Source organism: Cololabis saira, chromosome 20 (genome assembly GCF_033807715.1).
Source record: "Cololabis saira isolate AMF1-May2022 chromosome 20, fColSai1.1, whole genome shotgun sequence".
NCBI lineage: Eukaryota > Metazoa > Chordata > Actinopteri > Beloniformes > Belonidae > Cololabis > Cololabis saira.
This window is the reverse complement of record NC_084606.1, coordinates 34,774,200-34,790,488: the sequence shown is the minus strand read 5'-3', so window position 1 is coordinate 34,790,488 and position 16,289 is coordinate 34,774,200. Positions and strand designations below refer to the sequence as shown.

Sequence of the window (16,289 nt, the reverse complement as noted above, 5' to 3'; positions counted from 1 at the left end):
TAGTTTAAACGACAAATCCTGATCGAAAACAACACCAAGGTTTCTCACAGTTGCACTGGAAGCCATCGCAACACCATCTAATCCCTTCCTAAGATGCTCTGGACCAAGAATGATAACCTCTGTTTTATCTGAATTTAGAAGCAAGAAATTTCCGGGTATCCAGTCCTTGATGTCCCTGACATAAGATGATGAACGAGGCAAATGACTTAAAAACCACCGAGCTTGAGACAACAGCTGCAGAAGGATTTTTTAATGTTTGCACGGGAAAGTTGAAGCATGTCAAAAATAAATGACTATTTCAAGCCTTTAACAAGACTAAAAAATGTTCTTCCACCTAAGATGTAGTCTGGACAGGGTCTGTTTAGACCAGGGGTCGGCAACCCATGGCTTTAGAGCCGCATGCGGCTCTTTAGCGCTGCCTTATTGGCTCCTGGAGCTTTTTCAAAAATGTTTGACCTTTTTTTTCCTTTTTTTTCTTTTTTTCCTTTTTTTCTTCTTTTTTTCTTCCTTTTTCCTTTCCTTTTTAATCTTGACATTTCGACTTTTTTCTCGACATTTCGACTTTTTTCTCGACATTTCGACTTTTTTCTAGACATTTCAACTTTTTTCTCGACATTTCGACTTTTTTCTCGAAGTGCATAATGAAAATAAAAATCTTCCTCCATTTATAACTAATATAGATACATGCAGCATGTGTTGCCTTCATTCTAAGGCTTATACAAGAATTTTCCTTTTTAGTTTTTTGTGTTTTTGGTCCAATATGGCTCTTTTAACATTTTGGGTTGCCGACCCCTGGTTTAGACAAACTGGGATGGTTTTAATTCAGAAAGTGTTTGAAGAGGACTGTTTGTAAGGGCAGGGGTCCTCCCTGACGTTTGCTTGCAGTCGCCGCTGAAATCCATGCACATGTTGACAAATTTGTTGATATTTCTCCGTTAAAGAAGGGAAGGCCTTCAATGGTCACTGAAATACCTTGAAACTGACAAAAGAAACAATACCATTGACTAATGAAGATCAGACGTTGTGTTTATGTCCACGTGTGTTTAAATAGACGTAGTCTGGGCCTAAAAATAGGCCCAGAGTTGATGGCCTCTGATCCAATGAACTGGATCAGAACTCGGATATTTATGAAGGTGAGGCCGTAAACTTGCTTTCTTTTGGATCTGGACGTCGGTTTGTGCAACATCGCTAAACAACTTGCCATTAACACCCCTCCACCTGAAAATAAGGACAACTGAGTCAATTTGTAGGGTTTAAACAACGGTAGTTTAATTAAAAAGTCTAAGTATTGATCATGTAAGCAACATAACTCATCTCTTTTGGAAAGGCAGTTGAAGGCAAGTTAAATAATCTATGACCAGAGGTGGGTAGTAACAAGTTACATTTACTCCGTTACATTTACTTGAGTAAGTTTTGGGAAATTTTGTACTTTTAGGAGTAGTTTTGAATCACTGTACTTTTTACTTTTACTTGAGTAGATTTGTGAAGAAGAAACTGTTCCTCTTACTCCGCTACATTAGGCTACGTTGAGCTGTTACTTTTCTTTTATCCCTTTTATCCACGTACGCGTCAATCTCATGACATCACTGGGTGATTCTTTGGGAAAAATGTTTGTTTTTGCATGTTTTGTCACATTTACACAGACTCAAACACACACAGAGTTTCTATGAGTTCTTGTTTGTTCTAGTTCTGCTGGTTAAAAAAAAGTACAAAGGCTTGAAATTTTGTGCTATTTGTGCTTAATTTATTTTTTTATTCCGTTATTATTTTTTATTTATTTTATTATTTATTAAAGTACTTGAATTTACTTTAAGATTATTTTAATTTATTAAAATAATCTTAAATCCTATTTATTAATTTGTACTTTTGTCTGTTTGAATGGTTGTGTTAAAAAAATAAATCAGACGTTACTCAACAGTTACTCAGTACTTGAGTAGTTTTTTCACCAAGTACTTTTTTACTTTTACTCAAGTAATTATTTGGATGACTACTTTTTACTTCTACTTGAGTCATATTATTCTGAAGTAACAGTACTTTTAGTTGAGTACAATTTCTGAGCACTCTACCCACCTCTGTCTATGACACACGTAGCAGAGGTGCAATATGCTAAAACGATTAAGAGACATGGTTTACAGTAAAATGTGCTTTTCTGACATCTGATGGGGTCGCTCCAGATTTAAGAGCATGTTTCCTTCAAGGATATTTCATGCAACAACAGATGTCTGCTTCAGGTCTTGGTGAAAGTCACACAGCATCATCATATACAGCCCAATGAGATGAATCCTCCTGTCGTTAGATACACTCTTTAGTCGTCGTCGTCGTCGGGGATAGCAACGCGGAAGCAAAGAAACAGGCCTAAACTGAGGAGGAGGGCCGACCCCAGCAGGATGTAGACCAGCGTGGTGGTCCAGAAGGAGAACAAGTAGAGCTGCTCGTCGCAGTAGGGATCTACAAACGTGGTGTTCTTGTTGTAGTTTGGCTGATAAATGGAGTAGATCCACACATTACCTATGGAGAAAAGGCAAAATGGCTAGCTGTCATAACTTCCTGGTCTGTAATCGTCATACTCAGTACTCGAGTTGTAAAAATAATCAGGGGGGATGGTGGATTTTATCATATGGGGACAGATAATTTGTGCTGATTACAAATAATATAATATATTACAAATAATAGCAGTGACCAAAACAGCTGCAGAAATACTGCAGGAATGACATAGCAGCAGTTAAATGCAGCCTTCTGTAAGCTTTAAATATCCACTGGGCTTACATCAAATACATCAAAACACAACAATAAAAAACACTTTTCTGAACTTATCAATATGACTCTGTCCTTCACAGGATAAGTAAAATGGATCACTGCAAAAACTCACAATCTTAACAAGAATATTTGTCTTATTTCTAGTTAAAATGTCTCATTTTAGTAAAAAAAAATATCATTACACTTTAGTAAAAAAAAATATCATTACACTTAAAACAAGACTCATCACTGGAAAAAAAAACAATTTTCACCTGTTTCAAGTAGATTTTCACTTGAAATAAGTAGAAAAATCTGCCAGTGGAACAAGATTTTTTTGCTTGTAATGAGAAGATAAATCTTGTCCCACTGGCAGATTTTTCTACTTATTATAAGTGAAAATGTACTTGAAACAGGTGAAAATGGTCAAATTAGTTATTTTTCTGGTGTTATTTTTCTGGTGATGACTCTAAATGTTGAAATAGAAGTAAAACCACATGCATTGATGAAATGACATAAGGGATGGAAAGGAGGGATGGCAGTTTTATAGGGGGGATGATTTGGACCGTTTTTATTTCAGGGAGGGATGCCGCTCCCCCCCTCATCCCCCCTTAACTCCAGTACTGGTCATACTACCCGGCTTAGAGAAGCAACCAACCGTTTGTATTAACCCTCCATCAAGTCAGCAAGTTAAACGGTATATCCCACTATGAACGTCTGACAGCAGCTCTGCAGAGATTTCGAGCTGGGAGCAAAGCTAACTTTCACTGAGATATGGTGGGCGTGGTGCCGTCAGCTTGCTCAGCAACATGGCTGTGCTCCATACAGATAAAGATGGGCTTCAAAACCAGTCTTCAGAAACCAAAGGCTCAAGTGAGCGAATGCTTCAACTATGATTGAGATTCCTGAGAGAGCAGACAGGCTGGACATGTGACTCCTCTCCAAGTCCCACGGCCTACAGACGGTTCAGCACAGAGGCCTCACTGAGCCAGACTGTTCCTGATTATTGTACATCAACAGCTCTCAGTTCAAACAGACATAGAAGGACACCTAGTGGCTCACATGTGTTACTACAGTCAGTTATTCCTCAACCGTCTCAACTCCTGAAGCAGTGGTTCTCACTACTGGACCTCGAGTACGTTCTTGTATCAGCCTTAGAATGAAGGCACCACATGCTGCATGTTTCTATATTAGTTATAACTGAGGGAAGTTTTTTTTTTCATTATGCACTTCGAGAAAAAAGTCGAAATGTCGAGAAAAAAGTCGAAATGTTGAGAAAAAAGTCGAAATGTCGAGAAAAAAGTCAAAATGTTGAGAAAAAAGTCGAAATGTCGAGAAAAAAGTCAAAATTTTGAGAAAAAAGTCAGAATGTCGAGATTAATGTTGAAGTACAATCTCGAGAAAAAAGTCGAAATGTCGAGAAAAAAGTCGAAATGTCGAGAAAAAAGTCAAAATGTCGAGATTAGAAAGGAAAGGAAAAAGGAAGAAAAAAAGGAAAAAAGAAAAAAAAAGAAAAAGATCAAGAAGAAAAAAAGAAGAAAAAAAGAAGAAAAAAAAAGAAAAAAAGAAGAAAAACAAGATCAAAAAGAAAAAAACAAGAAAAAAGAAAAAAGAAAAAAAAAGAGAAAAAAGGAAAAAAGAAAAAAGAAAAAAAGAAGAAAAAAAGAGAAAAAAAGGAAAAAAAGAGAAAAAAAGAAGAAAAAAAAGTCAAACATTTTTTAAAAAAGCTCTAGGGAGCCACTACGGCGCCGCTAAAGATCCGCAGGCGGCTCTAGAGCCGCGGGTTGCCGAGTCGACCCCCGGTTTAGACGTTGCCTTGCTCCCACTCACCTGCTTCTAATTAATGGTCCTTTTAGTCGTCAGGGTGCACAACTCTGTTGATGACGCAGCTGCTTGTGTCACGGTGTGCTGAAGCAGGGAAACATCTAAAACCTGCAGACCAGGGGGACTTGATGACCGGGACTGAGAACCACTGCCGTTTGTTCTAAATGCCGCTTCGTTGGGCCTCTGTGAAGTGGTGGGACACTTCTGGTGAGACGCTTTGTCTCTTGTACAAGCGTGGGTGCTCATGCAAGAGATAAGCAACATGAGGATCCACATACTGTGGAAGAAGAGAGAGGATTATGTAAGAGGCCTTGGGGGATTTTCCGAAAGAAGCGAAAGGATGGCTAAAGTAGCTGCAAGCCAGAGAGGATTAGGACTGTTCCAAGTGAAGGTCCAGTAGACGGACTCATGGCCCCCGGCTCCTTAAGCCAGGCCAGAGGAGCTGCAGCTGTGAACGCCTGCAGCGGAACAACCCATCTCAAATGATGGAGTGGCTGCAAAATCAGAAACAACTACTACGCTTAGGGCCAATCCCAATACACCCCCTACTTTCTACCACTAGCCCTCACCCACTACCACTTCACCCTAAAAATAGGTAGGGCCCTTGTAATGTTCCCTAGGGATTGGGACACCACTTGCTACGTCACTGCGTGGTTTAGGTTCGGGTACGTAAGCGACTGCGTAGTTACGTTTGCACATACGTCACACCATATCAGGAAGCCGAGAGCTAGAAGCTGTTTTAATTTCCACTGTAGCGCTGTTAATATGCCACTTTATTAAGTTTTAATACTTTTTCAGGCGTAAAAGTAACCGTTAAGATCCCCAACCTGGGCTCAGTTTATCCAAATAACGCCTGTTAAGAAATTTGCCCTGATGTTTTCGGAGAAGAGAAGAGCCGCCGGCGATTTATGGTTCCGCGTTAAACCGACGCAGAGCCTACGGCGTAGGTTACGCGGCGCGGCGCAACCGTACGGCGCACGTCGCCGCTTAACCTACGCCGTAGGCTCTGCGTTGACGTAACGCGGAACCATAAATCAGCCTTTATTCTGGCGAGATCTGAAGAAACTATTGAATATGATTATGTACATTCACTGAGTGAATATCATGAAAGTAAAATATATATTTCTCATTAGAAATGTAATCAAAACGCATTTTTATGCAGAAACTAACTCAAAATATTGATTTTATTCACTAAAAATTAGAAATGTCCGCCATGTTTTTTTGTTTGATTCAGTCTGCAAATGATGACGTAAAGCATTCTGGGAAATTTTTCTAGCCCTCGGTCAGCTAGTCAGCATCTGAAATCCCTCACTGTGAAGGGCTAGATTCATACACATTAGCCTTCGTTATGTCCACTAGCCCTACATGCAAAGAGGAATTGGGACACCACTACCCTCACGGGAACGCGCAAGATTTAGGGGTAGGACTGAAAAGTAGGACTAGTGGGGGATTGGGACTGGGCCTTAGCCAATGCTTGGTTACACAACAATGAGCTTCGTCCTCCGACCCTAGATCATGTTTTGGTGTGTGATTAAAACTCACCAGTAATAAACCAGAGGAAGATGACGATAGAGATGAGTGAGTTCCAGGTTGTGCAGATCCTGCCCATCAGGGTGGAAGCGTCGTTTTTGAGCAGCTGGATGAAGGGAAGGCAGGGGAGCACTGCCAGAGAGAGGCTGAAGACGCCCACAACTATCAGGCACATGGGGATGAAGGGCTGCCGCGGACAGTCATACAGGTGCACTGCCCCTGGTGGACACAGGGGGGAAGGACACAGCTCAAACATTTTCATTCTCATTTTATTCTTTATTTCATTCAAAAAATAAAACAAACATTTCAATACAAATACAAATACAAATGTTCATAAATTGTGAATGAAAAGGGAGCAGAAAGAAGAAGAATCTTATCTAATCTGCCCCTTTTTCCAAGAAATAAATTCACAAATAGTATAAATTAAAAATAAAATAAAAGAACAACAACTAAGTAAATTAAAAAATAAAATAAAATAAAATTACCGCCGGCTATGGGTATGTCAATCAAACTTAACTAACATATTTCATTATATTTACTTAACATACAGGCTTTAATTGTTCTTTTGAATGTAATGTTTGATTTGGATTCTATGTTTTCTTTATTCAGATTGTTCCATAAACTGATTCCTTTCACAGAAACACAACGTTCCATCAATTTTGTCATTAATCTTGTTTTTTTTTTAAATCTCTGTTCCTTTTAAGTTAACATTTACCGACGTTGACTCCACAGCTGCGTGAAACATGTTAACAACTTCAGTATAGTTCATTAGGGTTTGTGTTACTCACCGACTGCAATCTGAGCAACGGGCATGACACAGAAGACCAGCTTTGAAAAAACTGTGCGAAAACAGTTGTTAGACATTTATTGCCGATTTTCTGTATGTAACAAATCTAAGAAAAGAGTATATGTTGCCCTGGCGTCATCTTACCTTGAACATGCGGTGGGTGCTGAGAAACCCTGTGAGCTAGTTCACAGAGATTTACCCTGCGGGAAAATGCAAAGAAATGTGGCAAAAGCTGTCTGCAAATTAAGACAACACAACATCATCTGTATTGTACGGAAGAGTATTAGGGCCATGCAGGAGAAAAAATATTTGAGAGGGGAAGATTTTTTTTCATTGTGCACTTCGAGAAAAAAGTCGAAATGTCGAGATAAAAGTCGAAATGTCGAGATTAATGTTGAAATACAACTTCAAGAATAAAGTCGAAATTTCGTGAATAAAGTCGAAATTTCATGAATAAAGTCGAAATTTCGTGAATAAAGTCGACATTTTGAGAATAAAGTTGAAATACATTTCGACTTTATGCTCGAAATTGTACTTCAACATTAATCTCAACATTTCGACTTTTTTCTCCACATTTTGACTTTTTTCCTGAAATTGTACTTCAACATTAATCTTGACATTTGGACTTTTTTCTCAACATTTTGACTTTTTTCTTGAAATTGTATTTCAACATTAATCTCGACATTTCAACTTTTTTCTCGACATTTCCACTTTTTTCTCAAAGTGCATTATGAAAAAGAAATCTTCCTCTTCTAAATTATCATTTTTATTTTTCTCCTTCCTGCCCCTAATACTCTTCCGTAGTATTGATACGGCAGGAAGGGGAAAATAACATACCACAATGGAATTTGCTTCCAACATTTTATAAAGACGACAATTAACACAATGATTTGTGGCTCAATTAGAAATGAAAACACTAACTTCAGAGCAAGTAACCTCACAGCTGGACTATTTGAATTTGAGTCATTTTGCTCTTCAAAAGAAAAGGAAAAAAGAACAGAATTAAAAGAAGTCCAGCTGTCTTGATTTAAGCCATTGATGTTTCTCACTGCCCTTATGGTTGCAGTCCTTCGCCCCTCCACTTTAAGTTATTTCTGTTAGTAGGAAGTTACACTTCCACGTAAGGTTCTCTTTATAAATCACAGTCCAGCTGGAAGGTTGCACAGCTGAATCCGCCTCATATCCCGCCCTTTACACGCCCACTTCATACCAAAAATGGTATGTTTTTGCATATGAATGAGCCTACTGAGCATGCGCAGCGGCTTCCTGCAGCCTGTTTGGCGTCAGAATGAATGAGAGGGTGTCCATCCACCGTGACACTGAATTTCACTGAGATCTGAGATCGAGATGTTGTGGATGAGGTGGAGGACAGGAAAACAACATTATTTTGTGGTCACAGTAAAAGTAGAAAAATAAATAGTATAAAATACAGCGAGTGAGTGGCAGCACGCCGTTGCTGCGCGGAACGCCGTGAGTGCCCCGGCGCAACAGGGGGGGTCATGTCCCCCCATCTTTTCAAAATCATGTTTTTGTCCCCCCCACTTTTTATAGTTTAAAAAGTAACTGTAGGATCAGCCATTAACTGCAAATCACACCCTGTGCGAAGGGCCCGGCAGCCCCGCTTCACCCCCCGCTCCCTCTCCTCCTCTCCCGTCTCCCCTCAGAGCTGCTCAGGGAAGGTTTATGGTTCTGCGTCACCAACGCAGACCCTACGGCGTAGGTGCGCGTCGCCGCGTACCCTACGCCGTAGGCTCTGCGTCGTTTTAACGCGGGACCCTAATTTAGGCTTACACCTAAGGCTAAAGGTTTCCTAAAGGTTTCACGCGCGCGTAAAACTCATTATATATATAAAAAAATCTGTGTCCCTTTAGGGAAGAAATGAGGGGCTCCGTGGAGCCCCTAAACGCTCTACGAAGCCCCTCATTTGTTCTGTCCTAAAGTGGTGGGTGTGAGGAGGTTGCAGCAGCAGCAGCAGCAGCACCAGAGTCCTGACTGACTGAGCTTCACACAAAGAGGAACACGATCAGCGCTATTTTATTATAAGTCTGATATATGTTGTGATATGTGATGACATTATTAAGAGTATGACATGAATCTGGCTTCATTTCACCACCTCACAGCCTGCGTCGCCAGTTCCCCGTGTCTTAAGTAAATTCTTACGGGAGGGTCCTAGTTGCCGTAAAGATAAGCAGATTTTTCGGTTAGTTTTTTCTTTTTAGATCCGAGGCTTTGCGTAGATGGTGGCTTCCGCAACTTTCAGGCGCTTTTTCTGCACAAGCAAGCTTTATAGATGAGGCCCCTGGCCTGTGACCCTTTTCCATGCGTCCTCCCCTTCTCTCTTCAACCACCTTTCCTGTCTCTGCACTGTCAATAAAGACCACCAGAACCACACACAAATAAACAATAACGTTGCCTCTGGCTTGATATAATGTAGTTTAACGGTGACTTCACTGTGGGTTCAACTTCTGATGCTCGTATCTCCCCCACCGGTTTCCCCCGAGGCTGCATCCTCTCCTCTTTTATTTGATGTGTCCTCTAATAGTAAAGCTGGATATATAAATATATGTAAATAAATGAACCAAAAAAGGTGTAGACTGAAGCCGTAGCTTATATAATGCCTACCCTTTTTTACAATACATCACATCACAACAAATCAAAATAAAAAGTATTACAGAGATCAATTACAACAAAAGCATGTGATATAGAGGATTTACAGGAGAAGCTGCTCTTGGTCATAGTTTATATTTATCAATTGCCCTAAGTTTAAACATTTTTTTTGAATTTGCGGATAGAACTACACATTTTTAGCTCATCACAGAGACTATTCCACAAGTTTACCCCTTTAACAGAAACACATCTACTTCTAAAGTTTGTCCTTACCTTTATTTTTTTAAACATACAAGTTCCCCTGAGTTTTTCTCTTTCTCTGGTGAAAACATTTCCTGAATGCAGTAAGGAAGTAGGTTGTTGTGTGCCTTATACATTAGAAGAGAAGTCCTTAGCTCAACTAGATCTACAAATTTTAAGGTATTTAGTTTAATGAAGAGTGGGTTCGTTTGGGTCGCAGTATTTTGAATTATTTACAATTCTTATGGCTCTCTTTTGTAATTTAATTATTGGATCAATGTATTTCCCCATACCTCCACACAGTAAGTAATGTATGGAACAATGAGTGAACAGTACAGTATAAGTAAGTGGATTTCTGATTTCTAATGATCCTAAAGTCAACTAACAGACATCACGTTATGAAATTTGCAGATGATTGTCATTGTGTCCTCACTGAGTGGGGCGGAGCTTAATCATGAACCCGTAGTATACTGTAGGACTTTCGTTGCCTATGTTTTTAGTACCAGACGTACCCAGACCACTGATCGCCTTAAATCATCATTAAAAACACACCTTTTCGCTCTGGCTTTTTATCTGACTTGAGCATGATAACTTGGCTTTTATCATGTTGTGTTTATATGAATCATATTATTTTATTTATGATTTATCATTTCATTTTAGCGGCGCTGTTCTGATCATTTTAGTCGATGTTGTTTGGCTCATTTTTTCTGATTTTACTTTGTTTTATTGGATATGTTTGCTTATTTTTTTTTACTGATTTGGGGATTTTATTTGTTGCAGCCTGTACAGCACTTTGGTCAACGGAGGTTGTTTTAAATGTGTTATAGAAATAAACTTGATTTGACTGGTGTAAGTCCTCCTCCTTGGAAATAAACATTTGTAAAAAGCTAACCAGCGTATGTATTTTTATTGTTGGCTTCAGAGTTTTGATGTTGACAGCTCTTTTATGAGGATATGTTAATTTGGTGAATCTGTATTACTTTTTCTTTTTTTGCTGGTTTGGATCCCTTTTTTTCAATAATGAGAAGTCACTGGTGGCCATTGTTAGGATGTGTAGAAAGATCTCTGGTAGAGCCCGACTGATCTTGATGTACAAGCTTAGTACTGGACGGTCTGGTTCATGCTGGCTGAGCCACGCCTCGCCCGTCTTAGTCAATTTATGTTGTTGCTATCAGTCCACAGTTTGCCAAAAAGCAGACAAACAGACTTAAAAATCATTTGTCATGTCTGTCACAAGTTTTTTTAAACATCTGATATGTAGTTTTAACTCTTTATAGGTCAGACAATAAAATACTTGCAGCAACGTTGCTTCTAGAGGGTTGATGGAGACTATAATGACCTTTAAAGTGCAGGACTGGGTACAAGTACAATTAAAGGGGACCTATTATGAAAAACATGTTTTTTCTTGCATTAACATATATAAAGTGGTCTCCCCTCAGCCTGCCAACTCAGAGAAGGAGGAAAGCAACCAAATTCTGCAGTGTCTGTACAGCCGCCCGGATGAGCCGTCCAGTGTGATGTGGCTTCTACTAGCTGTTCAGATTCTGCTTATTTTCGTTACGTAACCAAAATGCAAACCACACCCACAACTATAAAACCGTGTAACTGCATGAGAGCGTCCAACTGTCGCGTCGCACTGCGTGACATCGGACGCTCTCTGTCCATCTCCCTCCAGCAGCTGCCACTTTATTGAGGTTTTTGTAGTGAAATGAGGAGGAATCATAGAGATAACTTCTCATTTCAACTAACTGGATCAGCCGTTCCTCATCCATGACTGTGTCAGGGTTTGACATTCCCCCCAGCCTTTCAGTTTCTGTTTTCCCCCGCCTGTGTCCCATCTGCCCTGATTGTCTGCACCTGTATCTCGTCGTGTCTCGTTATCCCCTGTGTATATCTGGTCTTGTCAATCTCTTGTTCCCGTCGGTCCGTACTGTGTTATCCTCCATGTCTCCTGCCTTCTCCTGCCCATGTCTCCTGTCTTTTTTGATCCCTGTTTTGATCCTGCCAAGCAGCGCTTTGTTTTTGCCGTTTCTGGAATAAATCCTTGATTTTTGCAACTCCTGCCTCCTGCTCTCCTGCGTTTGGGTCCACACCATACACCAGACGTGACAGACTGTTTCCTACAGCGCTTTCAACCGGCTTTCAACGCGAGTGGCAGGAAGAAAATAGAAGCAGGGCATTCGACAAATGTTCAGCTCAAAACGGCGCAGCGCTGCGTCGCTCGCAGCCAGTTAGGACAGTCCAATAGAAAATAAAGCAATGGAATTGATTTTGTCGCAGACCCTTGCTCGCATTGCATGCAGTTATGACACAGTTTAATAGTGTACACAGCCGCTGCTCTTCTGCCCAGAGCGAGGCTTTGTGCCCTCCCCGGCTACACGTCATTCAGGCAGCCAATCAGCACAGTGCCTTATTATCATAGCCCCGCCCACTCAGAATCCTGCATAGATAATGAGGTTAGAGAATGGGAAGATAAAGACATGGATCAGAGGCTGAATTTCTAATTTATTTAGCAAAAACAATCAAAAGCTTGTTTTTAATACATTCAAGGTGTAAGGGCCTTGACTCAAAGGAGGACTCAAATGCACGACTCCAGGGACAAAAAGAGTATTTATTCAAAAAGCGGAGCAAAAAGGGCAATAGCAACAGAAAACACTCTTGACGAGGAAAATCCAAGGCTGAACAAAAAGCGCTCTCAGGGAGGATCAATCTTTCACAAACTTCAGGTAAAAAATAACTATAGCGACGTGACGACACTTGACTACACTCGACGTGAAGCAACAAACTGGCAACAAGACAAGGGGAGACACAAACTATTTATACATGAGGTAGGGGAACACAGGAGGAGCCAATCAGGGGCGGAGTTGACAATCACACAAAGGGGGGAAGTCAGGATCTGAAACGCGAGGGAAAAGGTGAGTATCAAAATAAAACAGGAAGTGCATGATGAGACTGGACATAAGCACACAATACCACAAGGACTAAACATGAAATGAACACAGACATGACATAAAACATGAAACACTAAATCTGAACATGACTGACACTAACACCTTTGACGAGACACAACACAAGGCCTGTTTAAAATAGATATTACATGCCGTAATAGATCCCCTTTAAGCTTGCTTCTCCTTTAAAAACGAGAATATTTCTTGTGTAGTGTTAAAACTTTAATTAGAGTCATGTATTCTCAATAATAAGGTGTAGAATAGAATAGAATAGAAATAGAATAGAAAGCCTTTATTAGGGCCCGAGCACTGACAGTGCGAAGGCCCTATTGTATCCGTAGGAATTGGGCCTTTTTTCCCCCTAAACGTGCCCCAAAAGTCACCAAATTTTGCACGCAAGCCAAGCCTGTCGAAAAATATGATATTTAATGGTTTGCATTAATGGGCGTGGCCTAATGGCTCAACAGCGCCCCCTAGAAAACTATTACACGATTTAATTAATCGTGTAATTTTGGCGCAATTTATGCCATTTCTTCGGCAGTTAATACGGCCTGAACCGTAACGTGTGTTATACATCAAAATGTGCGTCTCCATCCTGTGACGACGCGCATTACTTTTCTCAGTCAAAAGCGACACTAGACGCCAAAAAGCGTGACCCCCCTTCATCTGATTGGTTCATATTTGATAGTTCCCCAAAAGTCACCAAAGCGCCCCCTAGAATACTTTTTCTCTGCCATAACTTTTGAATGGTGTAACATAGAGAGTTGTGGGTGGTGTCAACGGACTCGGTTTTGAGTACTTGACCTTCATTGGCATGTATTAGCCCCGCCCCTTCTTCTGATTGGTCGATATGTGATACTTCCGATTTTCTGCAATAACTTTTGAATGGTTTGACATAAAGACTCGTGAGTGGTGTCATCGGACATGGTTTTGAGTCATTGACCATAATTGGTACAAATTAGCCCCGCCCCTTCTTCTGATTGGTCGATATTTCATAGTTCCTATTTTCTGCTATAACTTTTGAATGGTTTGACATAGAGAGTCGTGGGTGGTGTCATTTCTGATATGCTTGTGGGGGCGGTGGCCGTGAGTGCGAGGGCCCGTTCATCGCTGCTTGCAGCTTTAATTATTATTATACTGGTACAATGAGATAAGGCAGCAGCTGCGTAAAAGTGCACACATGCAAAGACTATGTAAACAAAGACTGTGCAAACAACAAAATGAGGAACAGGAAACATAATACACTATGAAAATGGGTGAATGAGAGAATAATAATGCACTTGAATGGATGGAAGAATATTGCACATAGATGAGTAAGGAATATTGCACATAATGGATAAAGAATATTGCACAGTATGAGGAGCTTATTGGTTTAGAAAGTTCACAGCTTTGGGGAAGAAGCTGTCCCTGAGCCTGTTTGTTGTTGTATGTTCTGTAGCATACAGAACATACATTAAGTGTGTGTACTAAATGCGCCATATAGACCAGACTGAGTTACTATCATAGGAGGTTTGACTGCATTCCAGTAACAAAACATCCACCTGTTTGCTTAACACAAAACAGACCACATACACCTGACCAGTGTTTTCCAACTTCACAGGACTTCAACAAGTTTTTACACCATTCTGGTGATTTACCTTCAGCAGGCCCTAGTAAGCATCAACAGGTGAAAACAGATCGACTTTTACTCCAAATCCAATGAGCCTACTCCCAAAACAAAACTCAAAATGTGCCAAACTGTATGTAAATATGCATCAAGCAGACGCACCTCAGCTCAGAACAGCCTGTCCGATAATGGGTTCTGTTCCCCAAATCTCTGGATAAAACATCAGTAGGACTTTTAGATTATAAAAACCCGGTTTGTCACCTTTACAAATATAATAACAATGAGAAAGAAACTCACCTTTCGTATTTAGGTGAGTCACTTTTTGTAGAGTCTGACATCCTTGCAGGACAGGTCTATTAGGCTCGGGAGCACGCATGCACAGAGAGAAGTGCGGCCCCGCGTAAAACAAACACTTCAAACAACCTGTCATGCTGACGTCACAGCATCATCCACCAACCAGGTTAAATACTTTTAAAGCAATATCCAGTAAAGTTTTAACCAGAGGTGTCTTCAGTATTCACATTCATTACTCAGGTAGAAGTATAGATACTAGAGTTTAAAAATACTCCTGTAGAAGTTGAAGTATCAACTCAAGTTTTTTTTCTCAAGTAAAAGTATAAAAGTACTGGTTTCAAAACTACTTAAAGTATAAAAGTAAAAGTAATGTAAGGGGGAAAAAAGCCATTAAGGACAAAAGCCATTGAAAATGAATGTATCTTAGTATAATGCAAATATATTAAAGAATCATATATGTGTACTATTGAGCATTAACATGTGTTTCAGAGAGCAGGAGATATGATGACTAGTTGCCTATAAGTATTGTAATGGTGCAAAAAGTCAAACTTCAGAGGCATGTTATCATTTATCCTAACCTTTATTGGAATGTACATCCAAGTTTAGTTGCAGGAATCTGAGGGAACGGATGTAAGAACAAAACTGGACAAGAACATCTGAAACAACCACAACCAAATTCACTCTATCCGGATGGAGCAATTTAACTGGATAGTTTTTATTAAAGGCCGAAATGAAATAGAGTAACGAGGCTGTTTTTAAAATGTAAGGAGTAAAAAGTACAGATAATTGCGTGAAAATGTAAGGAGTAAAAGTAAAAAGTCGTCTGAAAAATAATTACTCCAGTGAAGTATAGATAACCAAAATTTCTACTTAAGTAAGGTAACAAAGTATTTGTACTTCGTTACTTGACACCTCTGGTTTTAACATTATAAAAACTGTTTATAGAATCCTGTCATATTTTAAATACTCATTAATTCAATCTAGAAATTGTGTATAAATGATAAACCCTAAATAAAATACGCTATTTACTTTGACGGATTATTGACATATTATCCCAAATGCTGACATTAATTTGCAGCTAACTTATTGTTTCTTCTAACTCTAACACTTATAATAATAAACCTAGGGTTGTTTTGGGTCTAGAATTTTTCTTTTAATATAATGTCCAGGTATATATATATATTAGTATATAATTAAGTATATAATTAAAAGTAAATAAGGATTGTCTTCCACAACCTTGCACAGATTATGGTCCCATTTTTCCCCCTACCCCTCGTTTTCATCCCCACCCTGATCAGGAAGCTGAGAGCCAAAAGCTGTTTTAATTTCAGCTGTAGCGCTGTTAATATGCCACTTTATTAAGTTTCAATATTTTTTCAGGCATAAAGGTAACCTTAAGATCCGCAACCGGGGCTCAGTTTATCCAAATAACACCTGTTAAGAAATTTGACCCGATGTTTTCGGAGATGAGAAGAGCCGCAGCCCCCGGGGAGCAGCCTCAGCTCACAGCCCGAAAACAGACGTATCCGCCGGGTCAGGCTGCTCCGTCGCCCCGGGAGAGGAACTCTCTCTGGGACGCAGCTCTGTTGAGAATTACACCGGCTGAAATAAATCATTTAGGAAGATGTTGGTTTAATAGATGAAATCTAACAGTTGTAGCTACGCCTGTTAAGAAATTTGCTCCGAAATTTAGAGATTTCTGTCTGCCGGCTCCGGAGTT

General features: G+C 39.9%; 1 protein-coding gene across 1 annotated transcript; it reads right to left on the bottom strand.

Annotated features, from left to right (window-relative positions):
• Positions 1 to 1,314: 1,314 nt before the first annotated feature.
• Positions 1,315 to 14,613, bottom strand: LOC133420521 (transmembrane protein 272-like). The gene is made up of 5 exons (XM_061710216.1): positions 14,573 to 14,613; positions 7,019 to 7,074; positions 6,876 to 6,926; positions 6,100 to 6,306; positions 1,315 to 2,508 (listed from the first exon to the last, which is right to left on the bottom strand). Exons 1-5 carry the CDS (start codon positions 14,611 to 14,613, stop codon positions 2,306 to 2,308), a joined length of 558 nt encoding a protein of 185 aa, XP_061566200.1. The 3' UTR covers positions 1,315 to 2,305.
• Between the last annotated feature and the right edge of the window lie 1,676 nt (positions 14,614 to 16,289).

Bases quoted from the DNA above. Each gene is read 5' to 3' on its own strand.
- LOC133420521 (XM_061710216.1), bottom strand. From the start codon at position 14,613: ATGTCAGACTCTACAAAAAGTGACTCACCTAAATACGAAAG. The intron at 6,307-6,875 runs GTGAGTAACACA...TGTGTCCACCAG, and splicing joins CGTTGCTCAGATTGCAGTCG to GGGCAGTGCACCTGTATGAC. The intron at 2,509-6,099 runs GTGAGTTTTAAT...TTTTCTCCATAG, and splicing joins CTTCCTCTGGTTTATTACTG to GTAATGTGTGGATCTACTCC.